General features: G+C 37.1%; 1 protein-coding gene across 5 annotated transcripts in view; it reads left to right on the forward strand.

Moving 5' to 3' along the window:
* The window catches only part of UBE2K (ubiquitin conjugating enzyme E2 K), a 77,661-nt gene that overhangs the window by 22,976 nt on the left and 32,133 nt on the right, over window positions 1-22,552 (forward strand). For 3 of the 5 annotated variants that reach the window (XM_039226960.1, XM_039226962.1, XM_039226961.1), the window contains exon 2: window positions 11,532-13,060. In XM_039226960.1, coding sequence (XP_039082891.1) covers window positions 11,532-12,548 — 1,017 coding nt within the window. In that variant the 3' untranslated portion in view covers window positions 12,549-13,060. Of the gene's footprint in view, window positions 1-11,531; window positions 13,061-19,997; window positions 20,040-22,057; window positions 22,152-22,552 lie in introns of those variants that run through there. The other 2 variants (XM_039226965.1, XM_039226963.1) reach the window with 2 other exon arrangements.

Below are 22,552 nucleotides of genomic sequence, written 5' to 3' on the forward strand. Positions count from 1 at the left end.
AGCTCATTTTTTAATTGTGTTGTTTGCAATTGTTGAATTTTAATGAGTTCTTTGTATATTTTGGGTAACAGTCTTTTATCAGATGCATCTTTTGCAGATATTTTCTTCCAGTCCCTTTTTTCTTCATTCTCTTGAGATTGTCTTTTAGTTTATTTTTAAGAAGTCCTACTTACCAATTATTTCTTTTATGGATTGTAACTTTGATGTTACATCTAAAAAGTCATAACCATACCAAGTTTAATCTAGATTTTCCCCTATGTTATCTTCTAGTAGTTTTATACTTTTGTATTTTACATTTTAGGTCTGTGATCCATGATCCATTTTGAGTTTTCCTTTTTTTTTTTTTTAAGTTTATTTATTTATTTTGAGAGAGAGAGGCTGAGCAGAGAACGGGCACAGAGGGAGATAGAGGGTCCCAAACAGACTCTTCACTGTCAGCACAGAGCCCACTGTGGGGCTCAAACTCACGAAAAGTGAGATCATGACCTGAGTTCAAATCAAGAGTTAGATGCTTGACTGAGCCACCCAGGCACCCTGACCAGTACCGTGTCTTGATTACTGTAGCTTTATGCTAAGTCTTGAAGTTGGATAATATCAGTCCTCCATCTTTTTAGTTCTTTACTATCATTCATCAGAGCTTTATAGTTTTCCTCATATAATCCTTTTTTCCTTTTTCCTAATGTTTATTTTTTGAGAGAGAGCACGAGCAGGGAAGGGGCAGAGATAGAGAGAGACACAGAATCCATGAAGCTCAGAATATCTGAGCTATCAGCAGAGCCTGACATGGGGCTCGAACTCACCGCAAGATCATGACCTGAGCCACTTAGGCATTCCACCTCATATAGTTTTTTCACATATTCTGTTAGATTTATACCTCGCTAATTTTATTTATTTATTTATTTCTAGGAGGGAGAGAGAGAGACAGCGTGAGCAGGGGAAGGTCAGAGAGAGAGGGAGACACAGACTCTGAAACAGGCTCCAGGCTCTGAGCTGGCAGTCAGCACAGAGCCCGACGCGGGGCTCGAACCCACGAACCGCGAGATCATGACCTAAACGAAAGTCGGACGCTTAACCGACTAAGCCACCCAGGCACCCCTCGCTAATTTTATTTTTTGGTGCTAATGCTCAGTGGTATTGTTTTTAATTTCAAATTCTACTTGTTCGTTGGTGATATATAGAAAAGTGATGGACTTTTGTATATTAATCTTGTATCCTTTAACCTTGCTATAATTGCTTATTCTAGGAATTACTTTTGTCATTTCTTTCAGATTTGCCACATAGATGGTCGTGTCATTTGTGAACAAAGACAGTTGTATTTTCTCCTTTCCAATTTGTATGTCTTCTCTTGTCTTTTTTTCTTGTGGCATTAGCTAGAACAAGTATAATGTTGAAAAGGAGTGGTAAGAGGGGATATCATTGCCTTGTACCTGATCTTAGTGAGAAAATTTTGAGTTTCTGACCATTAAATATGATGTTAGCTGTGAGAGGTTTTTTGTAAATATCATTGATCAAATTGAGAACGTTCCACTCTATTCCTAGTTTACTGAGTGTTTTTATTGTGAGTGGGTTTTGGATTTTGTGAAGTGGTTTTCTGCATCTATGATAGGAGTGTGTTTTTACTATTTCAGCATATTGATGTGATTGATTACATTATTTGATTTTTTAATGTTGAACCACCATGTATACCCGGAATAAATCTCGCTTGGTCATGGTGTACAGTTGACCCTTGAATAACACAGCTTTGAATCATACAGGTCCACTTTTACATGGATTTTTTTTTTTTTTTTTTAAGTTTCTTTGTTTAGAGAAAGAGAGAGCATGAGCAGGGGAGGGGCAGAGAGAGAGAGCGAATCCCAAGCAGGCTCTGCACTGTCCACATGGAGCCTGTGTGGGCCTCAAACTCCCAAATGAACTGTAAGATCACCTGAACTGAGATCGAGAGTTGGACCCCTTATGCACTGAGCCACCCAGGTTCTCCTACGTGGATTTTTTTTTTTTTGACTAATATAGTAGTATCAATATATATTTTCTTATGATCTTGTTTGTATTTTCTTTTTTCTCACTTTATTGTAAGAATACAGTTAATACATGTAACATATAAAGTATACATTAATACCTGTTTACGTTACGAGTAAAACTTTGTCAATAGTGGGCTATTAGTACTTAAGTTTGGGGGGAGTCAAAAGTTACATGCGGATTTCCCAGCTGTGTAGGGGCATAGGCACTCCTGACCTCTGTGTTGTTCCAGGGTAACTGTATAATTCTCTAAATTCATTGTTGAAGTAAATTTACTGATATTTTTTTGAGGATTTTCACATATTCATGAAAGATCGTGGTCTGTACTTCAAATGTATTTGTCTGATTTTAGTATTAGGGTAATATGGCCTCATAAAATGGGTTAGGAAATAATTTCTTTCTGCTTTCCTTCTGCCTTCTGAAAGAGATTGTAAGAAGTAGAGATTTGGTATAATTTCTTCCTTAAATATTTGATAGAACTCATCAGTGACACTATCTGGGGTTGGTGCTTTGTGTTTTGAAAAGTTATTATTGATTCAGTTTCCTTAATACATAATAATCCTATTTAGTTTTGGCAGATCGTGTCTTTCAAGGAATCCGTTCACTTCATCTAGGTTATAAACTTTGTGATCATTTGCAATATTACTCTATTTTATTACTCTAGTTATTTTCATGTCCATGGGATTAGTAGAGATGAATCTCTCATTTCTGATATTTAGTAATTTGTGTCTTATTTCTTAATCTGTTAGAGGATTATTGAAGTACTTGTTTCAAAGAACAAAGTTTTGGCTTATTTGATTTTTCTGTTTCCTGTTTTCAATTTCATTGATTTCTGCAGTTTTTAAATTTTTCTTTTTCCTTACTTTGTATTTAATTTGTTCTTTTTCTGGTTCCTGGCATCTTAGATTCTTGATTTTGACTTTTAAGTGTATTTATTTTGAGAGAGCACACAGGAGTGTGCAAGTGGGGTAGGGGCAGGGAGGAGAGACAGAATCCCAAGCAGGCTCTGCACCATCAGCACAGAGCCAGATAATAGATCATGACCTGGGCTGAGATCAAGAGTCGACGTTTAACTGACTGCGCTACCCAGGAGCCCCTTGTCTTTTTTCTGATATGTATATGTATTCATTGTGAATCTTCCTCAAAGCACTGTTTTTAACACATCCTGCAAATTTTTTTTTTAATGTTTTATTTATTTCTAGGAGAGAGAGAGAGAGAGAGAGAGACAGCGTGAGCAGGGGAGGGTCAGAGAGAGAGGGAGTCACAGACTGAAGCAGGCTCCAGGCTCTGAGCTGGCGGTCAGCACAGAGCCCGACGTGGGGCTTGAACCCACGAACCGCGAGATCATGACCTAAGTGAAAGTCGGACGCTTAACCGACTAAGTCACCCAGGCGCCCCACATCCTGCAAATTTTGATAAGTTGTTTGTTTTGTTTGTTTATTTTCATTTAGTTCAAAGTATTTTAAAACATATTAAGGTATCTTCTTTGACTTAGGTGTTATTTAGAAGTATGTTGTTTGCTTATTTTCAAATTTTTATTTAAATTCTAGTTAACATATAGTGTGATATTGTCAGGAGTTTAGTGATTCATCACTTAACATATAACACCCAGTGCTCAACACAAATGCCCTCGTTAATACCCATAACCCATTTAGCCCAGCCCCCCCCCCCCATTTCCCTCCATCAACCCTCAGTTCTCTGTTGTAAAGAGTCTCTTATGGTTTGTTTCCCTCCCACTCTCTTCCCCCCCTTCCCATGTGTTCATGTTTTATTTCTTAAATTTCACATATGAGTGAAATCATGTATTGGTTTTTCTCTGTCTGACTTATTTCACTTAGCATAATACACTCTAGTTCCATCAGTGTTGTTGCAGATAGCAAGATTTCATTCTTTTTGATCATTGAGTAATATTCATTGTGCATATATACATCTTTATCCATTCATCAGTCGACAGACATTTGGGCTCTTTCCATAGTTTGGCTATTGTTGATAATGTTGCTAGAAACTTTAGGGTACGTGTATCCCTTCAAATCTGTATTTTTGTATCCTTTGGGTAAATACCTGGTACTGCAATTGCTGGATCACAAGATAATTGTATTTTTAACTTTCTGAAGAAACTCCATACTATTTTCCAGAGTGGATACACCAGTTTGCATTCCCACCAACAGTGTGAGAGGGTTCCCTTTTCTCCACATCCTCACCAATACTTGTAGTTTCTTATATTAATTTTAGTCATTCTGACAGGTGTGAGGTGGTATCTCATCATGGTTTTTGATTTGTATTTCCCTGATGTATGATGTTGTGCATCTTTTCATGTGTTAGTCATCTGGATGTCTTTGGGAAAATGTCTGTTTATGTCTTCTTCCCATTTCTTCACTAGATTATTTGTTTTTTGGGTGTTGATTTTGATAAGTTCTTTATAGATTTTGATTACTACCCCTTTATCAGATATGTCATTTGTAAATATCTTCTCCCATTCCTAGGCTGCCTTTTGGTTTGTTGATTGTTTCTTTTGCTGTACAGAAGCTTTTTATCTTGATGAAGTCCCAGTAGTCCATTTTTGCTTTTGTTTCCCTTGCCTCCAGCAACATGTTTAATAAGAAGTTGCTGCGGCCAAGGTCCAAGAAGCTGCTGCTTCTGTTCTCCTCTAGGATTTTGACAGTTTCCTGTCTCACATGTAGGTCTTTGATCCATTTTGAATTTATTTTTGTGTATGGTGCAAGGAAGTGGTCCAGTTTCATTTTTCTTAATGTTGCTGTCCAGTTTTCCCAACACCATTTGTTGAAGAGACCGTCTTTTTTCCATTGGACATTCTTCACTTTTCGTCAAAGATGAATTGACCATACAGTTGTGGGTTCATGTCTGGGTTTTCTTATTGATCTGTGGATCTGTTTTTGTGCCAGTACCATATTGTCTTAATGAATACAGCATTATAATATACCTTGAAGTCTAGAATTGTGTTGTCTTTATAGCTTTGCTTTTCTTTTTCAGAATTGCTTTGGCTATCCAGGGTCTTCTGTGGTTCTGTACAATTTTTCGGATTATTTGTTCTAGCTCTGTGAAAAATGCTGGTGGTGTGTTGATAGGGATTGCGTTAAATATGTAGATTGCTATTTATTTTTAAAGGTTCTCCTACCCATTTTTAATTGGATTCATTTTTTGTTGATTTTGGGAGCTCTTTTTTTATATTCTAGACATTAATCACTTGTCATTTATATGATTTTTTAAAAATGTTTACTTTTATTTAGAGAGAATGTGCGTGCCCGCCGGTAGAAGAGGGACACAGACGGTGGGAGAAGGGCTTAGCCAACTGAGGCATCCAGGTGTCCCTGAATTTTAAAGTAATTTCTACCCTCAGTGCAGGGTTCAAACTCATAGCCTCAAGATCAAGAGTCAACATGCTCTCCCTACTGAGCTAGCCAGGCACCCCTAATTTCTAGTGTAATTCTTTTGTGATCTGAAAGTATCTTTTCTATATTCCTGTTCCTTTGAATTTGTAAAGTGTGTTTTATGGCCCAGAGTGTGGTCTAGTGAATGTTCTGCTTCTGCTGGATGAAGTAGTCTGTAGATGTCCATTAGATTCCAATTTGGTGGTTGCTGATCAGTCTATGTCTGCCTACTGGATCTGTCAGATAGTGGTAGGGAGATGTTGAAATCTGACTCTAATAGTGGATTCATCTGTTTTTCATTATAGTTTTATTATTGGCTGATGTATTTTGAAATTTGGTTCTTATGTTCATTGACATTTTTATCATATGTGATGCTTTTTATCCCTGGAAATTTTTCGTTCTTCATTTTTTAAAAGTTTTATTTAAGTTATTTCTACACCCAACATGGGGCTCAAACTCATGACCTTGAGATCAAGAGTTTCATGCTCCTACAACTAAGCCAGCCAGGTGCCCCTATCCCTGGTAATTTTTCTTGCTCTGAAAACTACTTTTCTGAAATTAAAATGACTACGACAACTTGCTTTTGATTAGCATTAACACAGTATGCTTTTCTCCATCCCTTTATCTTTTTCAAAATTGTTATAAAAAACACTTAGCATCTTATCATTCACATTGTTGTACAACTAATCTCCAGAATCTTTTCATCTTTCAAGACTGAAACTCTGTACATGTTAAACAATACCTGTTTATTCCCCCCGCCCCCCTTCCCCCAGCCTCTAGCAACTGCCTTTTTACTTTCTGTGTCTGTAAGGGTAATCATACAAGATTTGTAGTTTAGTGACTGGCTTATTTCACTTAGCATAATATCCTTGAGGCTCATCCATATTGTAACATGTCAGACTTCTTTCCTTTTAAAGGCTGAATAATATTCCATTATGGGTACATACCACATTTTGTTTATTCATCTGTCAACAGACACTTGGTTGCTTCTGACTTTTGAGTATGTTGAATAATGCTGCCATGAAAGTGGGTGTGTGAATTATCTCAAGACACTGCTTTTTAAGCATGTGGAAGTGGAATTGCTTGATCACATGGTAATTCCATTTTCAGTTTTTTGATGAACAGCCATACTGTTTTCCATTGTGGTTGTGCTGTTTTACATTCCCACCAGCAGTGTACAAGGTTGTGGTTTCTCCACATCCTTGCCAACACTTGTTTTTTTCTTTTTTTTTTTTTTTTTTTTTACATTCCCACCAGTAGTGTACAAGGTTCTGGTTTCTCCACATCCTTGCCGACACTTGTTATTTTCATTTTTTTTTATAGTAGCCATCCTGATAGATCTGTGTATCTCATGGCTTTGATTTGCATTTCTGTAATGATGTTGAGCATCTTTTTATGTGCTCGTTGGCCATTTGTATATCTTGTGGGAAAATGTCTATTTAAGAACTTTACCCATTTTTTAAAGGTTTTTTGTTTTGTATTTTTAAAAGTTTGTTTATTTTTTGAGAGAGAGGGGAAGGGGCAAAGAAGAGAGAATCTTAAGCAAATCTCTGTGCTAAGCATGGAGCCCAGTGCAGGGCTCAAACTCATGAACCATGAGATCAAGACCTGAGCCCAAATCAAGAGTCAGACACTTAACTAACTGAGCCACCCGGGTACCCCTACCCATTTTTTACTTGAGTTCAGTTTTGATTTTAGGAGCTCTTTTATATATTCTGGATATTAATTACTTGTCATTTATATGATTTGTAATATTTTATTCCATTGTATAGGTTGCCTTTTGACTGTTGTTGTGTTCTTTGATACATAGGAATTTTTCACTTTGATGTAGTTCCAGTTAACTTTTACTTTTGTTGTCTGTTTTGTTCGTGTCATATATTAGAAATCATTGCCAAATCCAATTGTCCTGAAGCTTTTCTTATATGTTTCTTTTTAGTTTTACAGTTTTACCATCCCTTTTACTGTTAACATGTCTTTGTTTTTATATATAGACATCTAGGACATCTAGGTGGGACATCTAGGTGACTCATTTGGTTAGACCTCTTGACTCTTGATTTCAGTTCAGGTAATGATCTCACAGTTCCTAGGATCAAGCCCTCATGTTGGGCTCTGTGCTTCTGCCTTATCTTGTTTTTTTGAGCATTTTTTATTCCATTGTTTCTTCTCTTAGCATATTATTTGTGCTTTTTTAAAAGTTTGTTTATTTAGAGAACGCACATGAGCACACAGCGGGGGAGGGGCAGAGAGAACCCCAAGCAGGCTCTGAACTGCAGAGCTAGAACCCACAAACCATGAAATCACGACGTGAGCCAAAGTCAAGAGTTGGAAGTTTAACTGAGTGAGCTACCCAGCTGCCCCCATTTATGCATTTTCTCTTCCTTCCTTCCTTTTTTTTTTTTTTAGTAACATTTGAATTTGCCGTATACACTTGTAAATACTTTTTTTTTTTAAACTTTTTTATGTTTCATTTATTTCTGAGAGAGAGAGAGAGAGACAGCATGAACAGGGGAGGGTCAGAGAGAGAGGGAGACACAGAATCCGAAACAGGCCCCAGGCTCTGAGCTGGCTGTCAGCACAGAGCCTTTCTCAGGGCTCAAATCCACAAACCACGAGATCATGACCTGAGCTGAAGTCGGATGCTTAACCGACTGAGCCACCCAGGCACCCCTTGTAAATACTCTTTCAAATAACACTGTACTACTTCACAGGTAGTACAAGTGCTTTGTAACAAAATCCACATTTCCTCTCTCCTGTTCATTATAGCATGTCATTCATTTCACTTATGCATAAGGATTAATCACCAGATACTTCATTGTTGTTACTGTTTTGGACATACTGTTATCTGTTAGATCAGTTAAGAATAAAAAATCAAAGATTTTATTTTACCTTTATTTTTTCTCTAATGCTCTTCCTTTATGTAAATTCTAAGTTTCTGATGTATTTGGTTTTCTTACTTCCTGAAGAATCTATTTTAATATTTCTTGCAAGATAGGTCTGCTGGCAACAAATTTCCTATTTTTAAAAAATACTTTAATTAAAGAAATTTTTTTTAATGTTTATTTTTGAGAGAGAGAGACAGAACACGAGCCGGGGCCGGGGGGTGAGGGTGGGGAAGGGTTACAGAGAGGGAGAGATAAAGAATCTGAAGCAGGCTTTAGGCTCTGAGTTGTCAGCACAGAGCCCGACACGGGGCTTGAATCTATGAACCATGAGATCATGACTTAAGCCGAAGTCGGATGCTTAACTGACCGAGCCACCTAGGCGCCCCACCTATTTTTATTTGAGAAGTTTATTTATTATATCAAGGATAATTTTGCAGGATATAGAATTTTACGTTGGTAGGGCTTTTTACTTTCAACACTTTACGTTTATATGTTTGTTTGTTGTTTGTTTGTATATATATTCATAACTGGTGCGGGGCCCAAGATCAAGAATCACATGTTTCACCGACTGAGCCAGCCAGGCCACCCTCTTTTCATCACTTTAAATATTTCATTCCATTCTCTTCTTGCTTTCATGGTTTCTGAAGAAAAGTCCAATGTAATTTTTATCTTTGCTCCCTTTATAGGTAAGGGGTTTGTTTGATTTTTTCTGGCTCCTTTCAAGTTTTTCTCGGTTTCTGATATTCTTCAGTTTGAATATGATATGCCTACCTATGAATTTTGGGGGATTGATCCTATTTTATTCATTTGTTTATTTTAAGTTATTTTGAGAGAACGCCTGGGGGGAAGGCAGAGAATTGCAAGCATCTCTGTGCTAGATTTTAAGAACCTTGAGATTATGACTGAGCTGAAATCAAGAGTTGAATGCTTCACTGACTGAGCCACCAGGTACCCCAGGATTGATCCTGTTTTATATTCTCTGAGTTTCTTGGATCTGTGATTTGGTGTTTGTCATTAATTTAGGGAAATTCTTAGTCACTGTTGCTTCAGATATTTTCTGTCCCTTTCTTCTCCTTCTGGTATTCCCATTACTCGTATGTTATATCTTTTCGGTATTCTATTTTGTCTTTTTCACTTGCTTTTCCTTTGCATTTCAGTTTTGGGAGTTTCTGTCAACATTTCTTTTAGCCCATGGATTCATTTTGTTGTTGTTGTCCACTTACCCATCAAAGGCATTTTTAATTTTGTTAAAAATTTTTTTTAATTTCTAGCATGTTCTTTTGGTTCTTTCTTAGAGTTTCCATCTGTGCTGACATAACCCATCTGATTTAGATGTCAAATTTTTCCATAATATCACTTAGCATGTTAATCATAGTTTAAAATTTTTAGTCTGAGTCTAGCACTTCTGCCATCAGAGTTTTTTCCTGTGTTTTTTATTTTTTAGTATGCCTTATAATTTTCTTCTTGAAAGCCATCTACTAAGGGAAGTAGGCCTTTGATGTGAGACTTTATGTCTGTCTGACCAGGAATTAGTCTCTGTTTACTGATTGCTGTAGCTGTAGATGTCAGAATCTAAAATCTCCTCTGATACCCTTGTTTTTGTCTCCCCTGTTGCCTTTGGGGCTCTTTAGAGACGTTTTTTTAAAGTTCATTCATTTTGAGAGAGAAGAGCAGAGAGAGAACTCCAAGAAGGCTCTGCACTGTCAGCACAGAACCCTACGTGAGGCTCAAACTCACAAACTGTGAGATCATGACGTGAGCTGGAACCAAGAACCTGGATGCTCAGTTGAGCCGCCAAGGCACCATCTTAAGTAAGGTCTGAGACCTGCAGTTCTTTGAATTGTAATCCCCTGTTATTGCACAGGAGCCCTATTGATGTGGTGGTTGGGGGAGGGGAAGCATTTTATAGTCCTGCAATTGGGTCTCAGTCTTTTAAAGAGTCTATACCCCTAAGCTGTGACCTTCAAAAGTGCTTCTCAGTCCCCTTCCCCCCTTAAATGTTACTGGAAGACTGTGGAGGGGTTTGGGATCAGATATTTTCTCTTCTCTTAGGTTGATTAGATCTCATAAAAAACTTGGGGCGCCTGGGTGGCTCAGTCTGTTAAGTGTCTGACTTCGGCCCAGGTCATGATCTGGCAGTCCAGGAGTTCGAACCTTGCGTCAGGCTCTGGGCTGACAGTTCAGAGCCTGGAGCCTTCTTCAGATTCTGTGTCTCCCTCTGTCTCTGCCCCTCCCCTGCTCACACTCTGTTTCTGTCTCTCTCAGAAATGAATAAATATTAAAAAACAGCAACAAACTCTAGTCGGTTAGGCCCCTAAAAGCTTCTTTTGGGGACAGGCCTTATTAGGCAGAATACCCTGGGCATAGAGGCACCTGGGTGGCTCATTTGGTTGAGTGTTCTTCTTTGGCTCAGATCATGATGTCATGGTTCACGAACTCCGCATTGAGTTCTGTGCTGACAGCTCAGAGTCCGAAGCCTGCTTTAGAATCTGTGTGTGTCTCTCTCTCTCTGCGGCTTGCCCACTCACACTTTGTCTCTGTCTCTGTCTCTCTCTCAAAGAATACCCTGGGCTTATTTCAAAATGGCTTCTTTCCCCTTCCTCCTGCCAGAAGCACGAGGGCATTTTCTCTTATCTTTACTGTGTAAACCTGGTAGGGATCCTGGAGGTAAAACCTCAACAAAGTAGGAAGGCACCTTGGGAGTTTTTCACTTTCAAATTCATCCTGATTGTGTCTCCAGCAGTTTGTCAATTACAGTTTAGATTTTCCTACCTGAGTAATGGTTCATGCAGAGATGCTTGTGAGCTTTTGCGCTGGTAAGTTTTGAGCCTTATTTTGTGCCCATCTGTCTTCTCAATTTTGGGGGCAGCAGTTTGCCCTGAGACTTCAATTCTCTGGTGGATTTAAGAAGAGTTGTTGATTTTTCAGTTTGTTCACCTTTTTTCTTCTGGGAATGGGAGTGATGTCTTCTAAGTTTTTGCATATTGGATTAGAAACCAGAAGTATACTCCTTTATTTTTGTTTGTAGTATTCTGTATTAAATTGCACCATAATTATTGTAGACAACCCTCAGTTAATGGATGCTTAGGTTATTGTTTTTCATTATATTTAATGCTTCAGTGATTACTGTTATGGTTATATATTTTTTTTTCTACTTATGATGAAATTATTTCCTTAGGCAGTTTCTAGGAGTGGTAATACTGGGTTAAAGAGTGTGACAAATTTGGTTCCTCCCTCCCCCAAGATGGCAACAGCCGAAGATGAGTTACTGCTACCACGGCTCCCCGAGCTGTTCGAAACCAGCAAGCAGCTTTTGGACGAAGTGGAAGTAGCGACTGAGCCCACCGGTTCCCAGATAATCCAAGATAAGGTGTTCAAGGGACTAGACCTCCTTAAGAAGACTGCTGAAATGTTAGCACAGCTCGACTTGTTCAGCCGAAATGAAGATTTGGAAGAGATTGCTTCCACTGATCTGAAGTACCTGATGGTGCCAGCATTTCAAGGAGCACTTGCCATGAAACAAGCCAACCCCAGCAAGCGTCTAGATGATTTGCAGTGCGCTCGAGAACACTTTTTAAACTACTTAACTCAGTGCCAGTACTATCATGTGGCAGAGTTTGAGCTGCCCAAAACCAAGAATAACTCAACTGATAATACTGCTGGTTCTTCCATGGCCTATCCTAGCCTCATTGCAGTGGCAACACAAAGACAGGCTAAAATACAGAGATACAAGCAGAAGAAGGAGGTGGAGCATAAGTTGTCCACACTGAAATCTGCTGTGGAAAGTGGTCAAGCAGATGATGAGCATGTTCGTGAATATTACCTCCTTCACCTTCAAAGGTGGATTGGTATCAGCTTAGAAGAGATTGAGAGCATTGACCAGGAGGTGAAGATCCTGAGAGAAAGAGAGTCCTCAAAAGAGCCATCAGCTTCTTACTCAGCTCGTCAGGACAGGCCTTCAATGAAACCCTTCCTTCTCACTCAGAACATGGCCCAAGCCAAAGTATTTGGGGCTGGTTATCCAAGTCTGGCGTCTATGACGGTGAATGACTGGTATGATCAGCATTGGAAATACGGAGCATTACCAGGTCAGGGCATAGCCAAGACAACACCAGAGCCCAAAAGAGCTGCTCAGGAACATGAAGATCAGGAACAAAAGGAGGAAGAGGATGATGAGCAAACACTCCACAGAGCTCGGGAGTGGGATGACTGGAAGGACACCCATCCCAGAGGCTATGGCAACCGACAGAACATGGGTTAGTCTTCCCACAACAAGACGGGACTACAGGGGCTCACATCTTCCCCGCCAAGGAAAGCTGTGCCGTCTTCTCCCTGGGCTCCTGGTTCAGCTGTATGCAACAAAGGCAAAGATGCTTAATCTTGCTTTGTGTTCAATAAAGTGTCAAACAATTAAGTGTGTATTTGTACTCTAGGTGATGAGCCAGCAGTCTTGTTTTGGCATTATCATGGTATATACCAATTTCTTAAGTTGAAAGACAAAAGTACTGAGAAATTGCTCTAATCAATCAATGGCTGTATGAATTATCTTTAAAAAAAAATAATTAAAGTCCCTTCTATTACAAAAAAATGACAAATTTTATGGTGTTAATACTTTTTGCTGTATTGCCTTTAAAAAGGTTTCTAGCTTTATTGATATCTCTTCAACTTTACCAGTATTGGATATTAAGAATTTTGACAATTTAGGGGCACATGGGTAGCTCAGTTGGTTAAGCATCTGACTTCAGCTCAGGTCATGACCTCCCGGTTCATGAGTTCGAGCCCCACCCACATTGGGCTCCGTGCTGACAGCAGGGTACCTGCTTGGATCCTCTGTCTCCCTTCTCTCTCCTCCCCTCCCCCACTCGTGCATGCTTGCTCGCTCTCTCTGTCAAAAATAAACATTAAAAAATTTTTTAAAAGAATTTTGCCTGTTTAGAAAATGTAAAGTGTAATATAAGATTATTCTGCATGTGGATGTCCAGTTGATCTAGTGCTATTTTTTTGAAAAAATTTTTTCTCTATCCAGTTGCCCCTTTGTCAAAGATTAGTTGACTGTGTAAATGAGCCTTTCTGAGCTTCCTATTCTGTTCCATTGGTTTGTGTGTCTTTTCTCTTACCAATACCATGTTGTTGATTTTAGTAGTTTTATAGTAGCCCTGTCATAAGTGGGATTTAATTCAACCAAAAAATGGAAAAGAAGTGACTGTTGTCATGCATGATAAAGTGAAGTGGTGTACTAATGTGGCTGTGTATATCACCTTTGTTGAACATATGCTGATATGATTGTGAACATTAGAAAGTTTTAATCCAGGTACGTTTTAATTCTGCGCATGTATTTCTTTTACAAATTAGAGCTTGTTTAAACCACTTCTGGAATGTATGGAGACCTTTGTTTTGTTTTTACATTTATTTATTTTTAAGAGACAAATAGACCACAAGTGGGGGAGGGGCAGAGAGAGAGAGGGAGACACGGACCCCGAAACAGACTCCAGGCTCCAGGCTCTGAGATGTGAGCACAGAGCCCGATGCCGGGCTCGAACTCAAAAACCGTGAGATCATGACCTGAGCCGAAGTCGAATGCTTAACCAACTGAGCAACCCAGGCACCCCGAAAGTATGGAGATCTGACGGTGTGCTAGGTACTGAATTATATTTAGACCCTGTTCTTAAATTGGTAATCTCACTCCCAGAAAGTGACCTTTAAAAGACTATGCTTGATCAAGATGATTATGTTATGGATCACACCCAGACTTAATTCCTGAAGATTGTTAAATGGTTCACACTAGTAGTGTGGGAAAAGGTTATAAGTTCATTGAAGATAAAAAAACAAGAGACTTACACAACTACATTAACATAACTTTTCCTTTCCTGATGAAATCAAAGTGTTCTTTTATCTGAGGTCAGTCATTTACTTTTTTCATTCTGGATTTCACCTTTTCTACCCCATTCCATCTTGTTCATTACATTATCTACCATCCTTTATTTTACTTACTTATTTAAAGATTTTATTTTTAGGAGCACCTGGGCAGTAAGTTGAACATCCGACTCTGGCTCAGATCATGTCAGGCATGATCTCTGCTGTCAGCACAGAGCCCATATTGGATCCTCTGCCCCCCTTTCTCTGTCCTTTTCCCATTTGCATGCGCATGTGTGCTCTCTCTCAAAAAGAAACCTTAAAAAAAAAAAAAGATCTTCTTTTTAAGTAATCTCTACACTCAATGTGGGGCTAGAACTCCTAACCCTGGCATCAGCAGTCACATGATCTACTGCTTGAGCCAGCTGGGTACCCCTACCATCCTTTATTTTTAACCTCTCCTTCTCTGCTATAACTATCCTACTAGCATTTAAATATACTGTTTAATGGTTATGTTATTAAGAAAACTGTCCTTCTACCCTCTTTCTCCAACTACTACTCTATTTCTCATTTACTCTTTATAGCCAAAAATTGAGAGTTCTCTGTCAACATGGTTTCTATTTCCTCACCTCTAATTGACTACCCAGTTATAGTGGATACTTTTACCATTTCACTTTGCAAAGGACCACTAGCCTTTTTAAAGTGTTTTGCAGAAAAAATTCTATGTTTATATATTTAAAATAATTTTCAAACAGTGCCTTGGTCTCCCAGTTACCCCAGATCCATAGTTCCTAGTTTTATTACCCTAAGTGAACCACTATTGCCAATTTCTTATGTATGTTTCTGGAAGAAGGGTGTGTGTGTGTGTGTGTGTGTGTGTGTACACATTCAGGGCTTTCAGTGAGAAAAAAGTAATTATTTTGCTTATTTTTTCTTTATGCAGTCTTAAGAGCGATATTTGTAAAATCTAAAGTTTCTTTGAGTAAGTGTAAAATAAAAATTCTAAATGATAAAATATTGTCATAGTGTAAGTAAGCTGTTTTTTTCTTTTTGGCATATATCAGGGCATCCTGTAATTGATGGTATCTTAGAGTCAAATAAAATGTGTATGTCTTGGCTCATGAGTCATTTTTGAAATCTGGCTTCACTAATTATTAGCTGTGTGACTTCTTTGTATCTCAGTTTTCTTATTGGTAAACATAAGATTGTTAGGAGAGTTAAGTGAGTTATTACATGTAAGTCAATACTATTTATAAGGTGTTCCTTAAGTATTAGCTATTATTATTACTCTCTGTCAGCATCCTAACTACTCTATCCTTAAACATTTTTCTTCCTCTGGTGCCAGTGATAACAGACTATCCTGGTTTTTGCTGTCTTGCTCATTTTCGTATCTTCAGCTCAGATGACTCCTGAACTCTACACCTGAGTTTTCAAGTATGTACTTGGCCCTTTGGATGTTTATAGACAGCTGTTCTCAATATGTCCAATACTGAATTTTTAATTTTCCCTTTCCCCAAACTCTGACCTCCCAATTTCTTTTTCTCTTATCTTAGTTTTTTATTGTACTGTCATCTACTCAGTGGAAAAGCAAGCTTTAAGAGTGATCCTTGTTTCCTCTTTAAGAGATCATACACTTTTAGTTTGTAATAACTTAGTCCTCTTACCTCTCTTCTCTCTCTTAATTAATTTACTTATTTTCGTCTAAGTAAGCTTTCTCGTTCTCACTGATTCCTAACCTTTTTCTCTGTTTCTATTTTAATCTACCTCCAGGCATTTTCTCCTCACTACAGTTGGTTGTTCTTTGAAAGACTCAAATCTCATTGTCAGGTTACAATTTTGAGAATTTCTCATTGTTTTTCATGAACCTGAATAATCTGGCTCCTGCCTACCTTTCCTAATTTCTGCTCCTTTATTCTGTGTATTCTAGGCATATGGGTGACCTTTCGATTCTTAAACATGGCCAGGTCCTATTTTGCGTCTGTTTTGCACAGAATGGACTTTCTGCCTGAAATGACATCATTGGCTTTACCAGGTTAAGGTTTTTAATGGTAGTTTCTTTAGGGAAGCTTTTTCTTACCCTCCAGAGTTCATCCTTGTTAAATATTACTTTCATGATATCCTGTACTTCATTTAACAATATTACAAATTCTTTTGATTCCTTAGAATGAAGGCTCTATGGGGATAGGGTGGGTTATAGAACATTTCCTGCCAATCATTTTTACCACTCAGTCCCTGTTTGCCTTGTGGAATAGTGGGTACTCAGTAAATATTCATGGGGTTAATATGTTCAGAACTTTAATTATCCTGCATTATAGATTGTGTGAAGTATGAAGACAGAAGTTCACAAAGTAAAATTTAAATGGCAGTGTTGTTATAATTGGAGAGGCTATTATTTCCTGGTTCTCTAGAGCTGCACTTGTCCAGTACTGTAGCCACTGTCCGTGTGTGACTTTTTTTTTACAAGTTTTAAAAAACTTTTTGACTTTTAAAAATGTACAAAATTGCACAGCTGTCAGCATTATCCAATTCCAGAATATTTCCCCTAAAATAATCCTTGTACCCATTTGCAGATCTTTCCCATCTTTCTTCCTTCTCCTCTCCTCCTAACAGCCAATAATTTACTTTCTATATCTGCAGATTTGCCTGTTACATATGGCTTTTGAACACTTGAAATGTGGACAGTCCTAATTGAAAAGTTTTATAAATTACACACTGGATTTTTGAAGGCTTAGTATTTTTAAAAAATGGCACTATCTCAAAATATTTTGATTATATGTTAAATGATAGTTTTTTAATATATTAGAGATAAAAAAAATCACTGAAATTAGTTTCTCTACTTCCTTTACTCTTTTAATGTGATTACTAGAAAATTTTAAACTACATTTGTGGCATACATTATTATCTGTTGAACAGCCCTGTTCTAGAACTTGTGGTTGCTAAGGGTCATAAATGTTTCCCATGGCCTTCAAGTTTCTTAGTTTCCATGTCAACGTGCTTTGGGTATGTGACATGCCCCAAGCTTCAGAGTATATTATTTTTATTTTTATTTTATTGAGAGTGAGTGGGTGAGAAGAGCAGAGGGAAAGAGTGAGAATCTCAAGCAGGTTCCACACCTAGTGCTGAGGCTGACATGGGGCTTGATCTCTTGACCCAGGGAACATGTCATGAGCCAAAATCAAGAGTCAGATGCTCAACCAATTGAACCATCTCGGCCCCCCTAGAATTTTTAAAAACTGCTGGAAAAGTGGAAATCTTTATTGGGGGGGGGCTTAGGATAGGGGAAAGATAAGTCATTTATGTTAAATTATGGGAACATAATGGCAACTCTGTTAAACCTTTTAAGCTCATTTCCAACAAATTAGGAAAGATAGAATTTCACATTCATTTGCAGTATACCCTAAATTTCCGTAGTTGGGACTTAAAAAAAATTTTTTTTTTAAGAGACAGTGCTAGCATCAGAGAGCTGCAGAGGGCGAGAGAGAGAGACAGACAGACAGACAGAGAATCTCAAGCAGGCTCCACATTCTGCATGTGGCCCAGTGATTACTCAATCCAACTCTGGAATCATGACCTGAGCTGAAGTTTAAGAGTTGGGTACTCAACCCAGGTGCCCCACTAGTTGTGATTTGACTAGCAAACAAATTAATAGTTTCTTTACTGCATATGAGAATTATCTATAATTTTAGGGGTGATGTAGAGCTATATTTGTCTATCTAAATCTAGATTGAAATTTTGTTTTAGAGTAAATTTCCCAGAATAAATAGAATTGAGACTAATTGTGACAAATTGCCCTTAAAAAAATATTCAGTATTTCCTTTTGGTGGAAGTTTTTTGCTCCAACATCATTGTCAACAGTTAACATATTACAGTGTTAAATGACCATTGAGCATTTAATGTGTGGTAGGCATTGTTTATATACTGTATTAATTCATTAAATTCCCCCATGAATTGTATGTAGTAGGTATTATTATAATCCCCAGTCGACAGATGATGAAACTGAGGTACAGAGTGGTTGGTTAACTTGCTCAGGGTCACATAATAAGTTTAAACAGATTAAATAACAATGTACTTAGAGCTAGTTTGGCTGCCTGCCTGCTTGCTTGCTTAGTTATTTATTTAGAGTCAGAGATGGTATAAATGGGGGAGGGACAGAGGGGGAGACAAGAGAATCCCAAGCAGGCTCCACAGTCTGCATGGAGTCTGATTCAGGGCTCAAACTCAGGAAACCATGAGAATATGACCTGAGCCTAAACCAAGAGTCAGACACTTAACCAGCTGAGCCACCAAGGTGCCCCTGTACATATAGCATTTGTGATGAAATCTTTTAGTTTTTAGTTTTTCCCACTAGAATGTAAGCTCCAAGTGGGCAGGGACTTACTTTTGTTCACTAACACTTGATATTTCTTTCTGGCATCTAGTAGACCCCAGGAATTTGAAAGAATTTTGTGATGATGGTATCAATTCACCAAGAGACTTGGCCTTGGAAATCTCCATTGCATATTAGCAGTAATGCTAATTTACTACATCCAAATTACGTTCAATATTATGTGCTGTTTTGCATATTTTATATTTTCATAGTTTATTTGAAAAATCTTTACTAGGAACTGTAGTTCTATTCATCTCTTTTCCTTTTATCTGTTAGAAATGCATTGGAGCTGCAAAAGAACATCAGAAAAATCAAGACCAGCAGAGGTCCCACTGTGTGTTTAGTTGAGTTTGGAGAAGAAAGTATAGAAAAGTAATTTTGCTGGTGTTTTCACAAAAAAAATGTAGTACAGTGATAACATTTCTTTAAGGTTTCATCCAAAAGCCTTAGCGAATTCCTGGTCATTAAAATGAATAACATGTTTTGTTATTTATTCTTTAGAAATAACATTTCCATTTTTACACTGGAAACAACTGTGAAGCAAATTTTATAAAACAGAGCTTTCAAAGCAAAGGTTTTTATTTTTATTTATTTATTATTATTATTTTTTTAAATGTTTATTTTATTTTTGAGAGAGAGAGACACACACACACAGATTGCAAGCAGGAGAGGCAGACAGAGAATCTAAACCAGGCTCCAGACTCTGAGTTGTCAGCACAGAGCCAACACAGGGCTCGAACTCACAAACTGTGAGATCATGACCTGAGCCGAAGTCGGCCGCCTAACCAACTGAACCACCCAGGCACCCCTTAAATCAAAGGTTGTTATAATTGATAGTTAACTCTGTCCACAATATTCTCATTTAAATTTGATATATATTCTCATTTTACAGTAATAAAATGAGAGATGTTAAGTGACTTTGCTGAATTAATGCCATAAGTAAGTGGCAGAACTAGGATTCAGCTCACATCTGTCTGACTTCAGAGGCCATATGTTTTTAAATACTATCTTTTTGGGGCGCCTGGGTGGCTTAGTCGGTTAAGCGTCCGATTTTCGCTTAGGTCATGATCTCGCGGTTCGTGGGTTCGAGCCCCGCGTCGGGCTCTGTGCTGACTGCCAGCTTGGAGCCTGGAGCCTGTTTCAGTCTGTGACTCCCTCTCTCTCTGACCCTCCCCTGCTCACGCTGTCTCTCTCTCTCTCCTAGAAATAAATAAAAAACATTAAAAAAAAAAAATTTAAATACTATCTTTTTTTTTTTTTTTTTTGCCATTTTCAGTCTTCCTTACAGTACTTGAGTCTTAAGTGGATTTTAAGTTAGTTTGCTGGGGGCACTGGGATCAGAATTTTGGATTATAGAATAACTGGATGCTAAACTGTGGAGGTAATGAAGAAGGGTAATTGTTACATGATGGAAAAATTAAGCTGTAAAAACTCTGTCTTTAACTTTCCATTTTCTTTTTCTTTTTGGTTATCTGCAGATAAAGACCCTACTGTAGACCATATAGGATGCTTCTTTATAATGGATTCATCATGGTGATTGTATTTTTTTAGCTAATTTAGTAAAATTGTCACTTATAGTGTACTTTCTCTAGAGGAAAAAAAAGACCCATTTTCCTCCTAATTATAATTTGGGGCTATAAGGACAAAGGTGTATACTAATAAAATTAGTAGTTTTTTTTTCTCTACTTGTTTATTTAGCAGTTTACTAACTCAAGAATTGGGGTCAGTCTGGAAGGTAGCTTTTCTAATTTCTGTTACCTCCTCTTTTCCTCTCCAAAACTTTAATCACGTCCTTTACTATCCTGACATTTTAGGGCTATTTACTTCTTTTTGGAAAGGGAGTACTGTGGAAACCTATAAAGAACTTGGAAAGCATTGATGATTTGCAAAAATCTGATTATTCTTATTTTACTTAGAACTCTCAGGGGAGAAATGGAAGTCTGTAGTTCTACTTGTGGCTTCTTAAATTGATTAGTCAAAGTGTATACGGCACCTCTGATTTCCATTTTAGCATTCATTTCTGTGCATACTAGACAAAGTATTTTATCATTGGTAAAACTGTACATTTCATCCTCTACTGCAAATGCCAAGGATGATAGTTTTTTAGGGCATAGGATTAAGTTTGCTATGTGTATATTTATAATTAATTGGGGTAAAATTAATTATAGAAGATTATGAAATACTTTGATCCCAAAATATAAAAACGGTTATGAAATAAACCTAATTATAATGTTTTTAACTGCATAAAGTTCTAAAATCTTATGTTATTATTAAAAGATAAGATTAATTAGTAGTCTTATGAAATCTTTTAAGATTTGGGTTGTAAGTTACATATTTTTTCAGTACTAAACATTCTGTATTAAAACTGCTTAGCATAGGAGAAGAGTAAAAATGGTAATATCTGTTGGAAGTTGGGGGAGGAAGGACATTAAAACAGTAATTCTTATATTGTCATCCAATAAACAAGTTTAAGAAGGTAGGTTTGAGCAAGAAATTTACTCTTGAAATCTTGTGAGGCTTTTTTCATAAGAGCTGATACGTTGTGTTATTTAGGTAATAAAATATGAAGTCCTAACTAAAAAAAATCAAAATGTAACTTATATCCTAAGGATTTATGTTTTTAACAATTATGAAAAGGAGATTTACCATATTAGGAATATAGACCTAGACTAGTAAGGTGCTAGTATAGACTAGAAAATATAAGTGGAGAGTTTGTTTTCAGACAGGTGCTTTTAAACATGAATGTGAATTCCACTGAAGGGTTTTCTGAATCATTTAAGGTCACTGTTGACTCAGAATGGATTGAGAAATTGAATTGATACTATAGATGTGAAAGGACTTAGAGAAAAACAAAGTGCGAAATAAATAGATGTAGATAAGTTTAAAATAAAAGTCTGTTTTGAAAAGTAGGTAGTTGCCACTGAAGTAAACTAAGCAGTTTAGCTTAAACTAAGCAGCTTAAATTGAAGAAGGCATTAGATGATTTTAGTGAGGCATTGAGGCTTCAAGAATTTTCATGGAAAGGGAAATTAAATGCTTAGAGTTTTCACCCTCCGGTAGATGGTATATTCTTTCAGTTAAACATGTAGAGTTGTGGTTAGTTCAAGTGAGACCTTATACACTAAATGGCTTTTGATGACCCTGACTTTTCTGTTTATATGGATAGAATCCATGTAGCCTGGGGTTGTAGTATAACAGTATTCATCTACAGATTAATAGATTGATCACTTTTGACTGAACATACATGAAATTGACAATGTAAAATAGATAATCTGCTATTTTTCTCTAAACATTCAAGTCAAGTCAGCAAGCCATTGCATTGTTGTTCAAAGTGGTGGTATTCATTAAACACATTGAAGTGAAAAAATGTTAGTTTTTTGGTTTTAAATATTCTTAAAACTGGCTAAATCCTAGAAAAGCACAGGCTATTATTTTTACTAGAGATAATCAGGTTTATGAAAGGGGGCTTCAAAATTTTTTATAGGTAATACTTTAAAATAGGATTTTTTCTTGCTGATATAACTAACATTTATTTTCTGTTTATTTTTAAGACGAGCAAAAATCAAATTAAAGTAGATCTTGTAGATGAGAATTTTACAGAATTAAGAGGAGAAATAGCAGGACCTCCAGACACACCATATGAAGGCAAGTACTTTTTTCTGTATCAAAATATTGTGGGTATTAGAACTTTTCTGAAACATTAAATCAGAATAATCTTAAGCATCCTTAAACTACATGGAAGGTAACTTCATTTGGCTTAGGATATTACAACAATATTTAATAAATTCAGATATTTATATAGACTGATTTTTTTTTTCTTACTGAATTTTAGCTAATTTTTTTCTTTCCCCAGCATAGATTTAGTTAGAGCCAAATTACAGATTATATAGTTAAAATTTAACAGGAGAAAACATCTAGTATGTCAAGTCTCTAACTTATATGGATTATAGATGCTCAGTTATCCTTCATATGGTATCTGCAACAAACCTTGCCTTAAATTTCTGACTGATAAAATATTTATTAAAAAAGCTTCCCTCCCCTGTTTA

This window comes from Hyaena hyaena, unplaced genomic scaffold (genome assembly GCF_003009895.1).
Source record: "Hyaena hyaena isolate Hyena2069 unplaced genomic scaffold, ASM300989v1 scaffold_24, whole genome shotgun sequence".
Taxonomy (NCBI): Eukaryota; Metazoa; Chordata; class Mammalia; order Carnivora; family Hyaenidae; genus Hyaena; species Hyaena hyaena.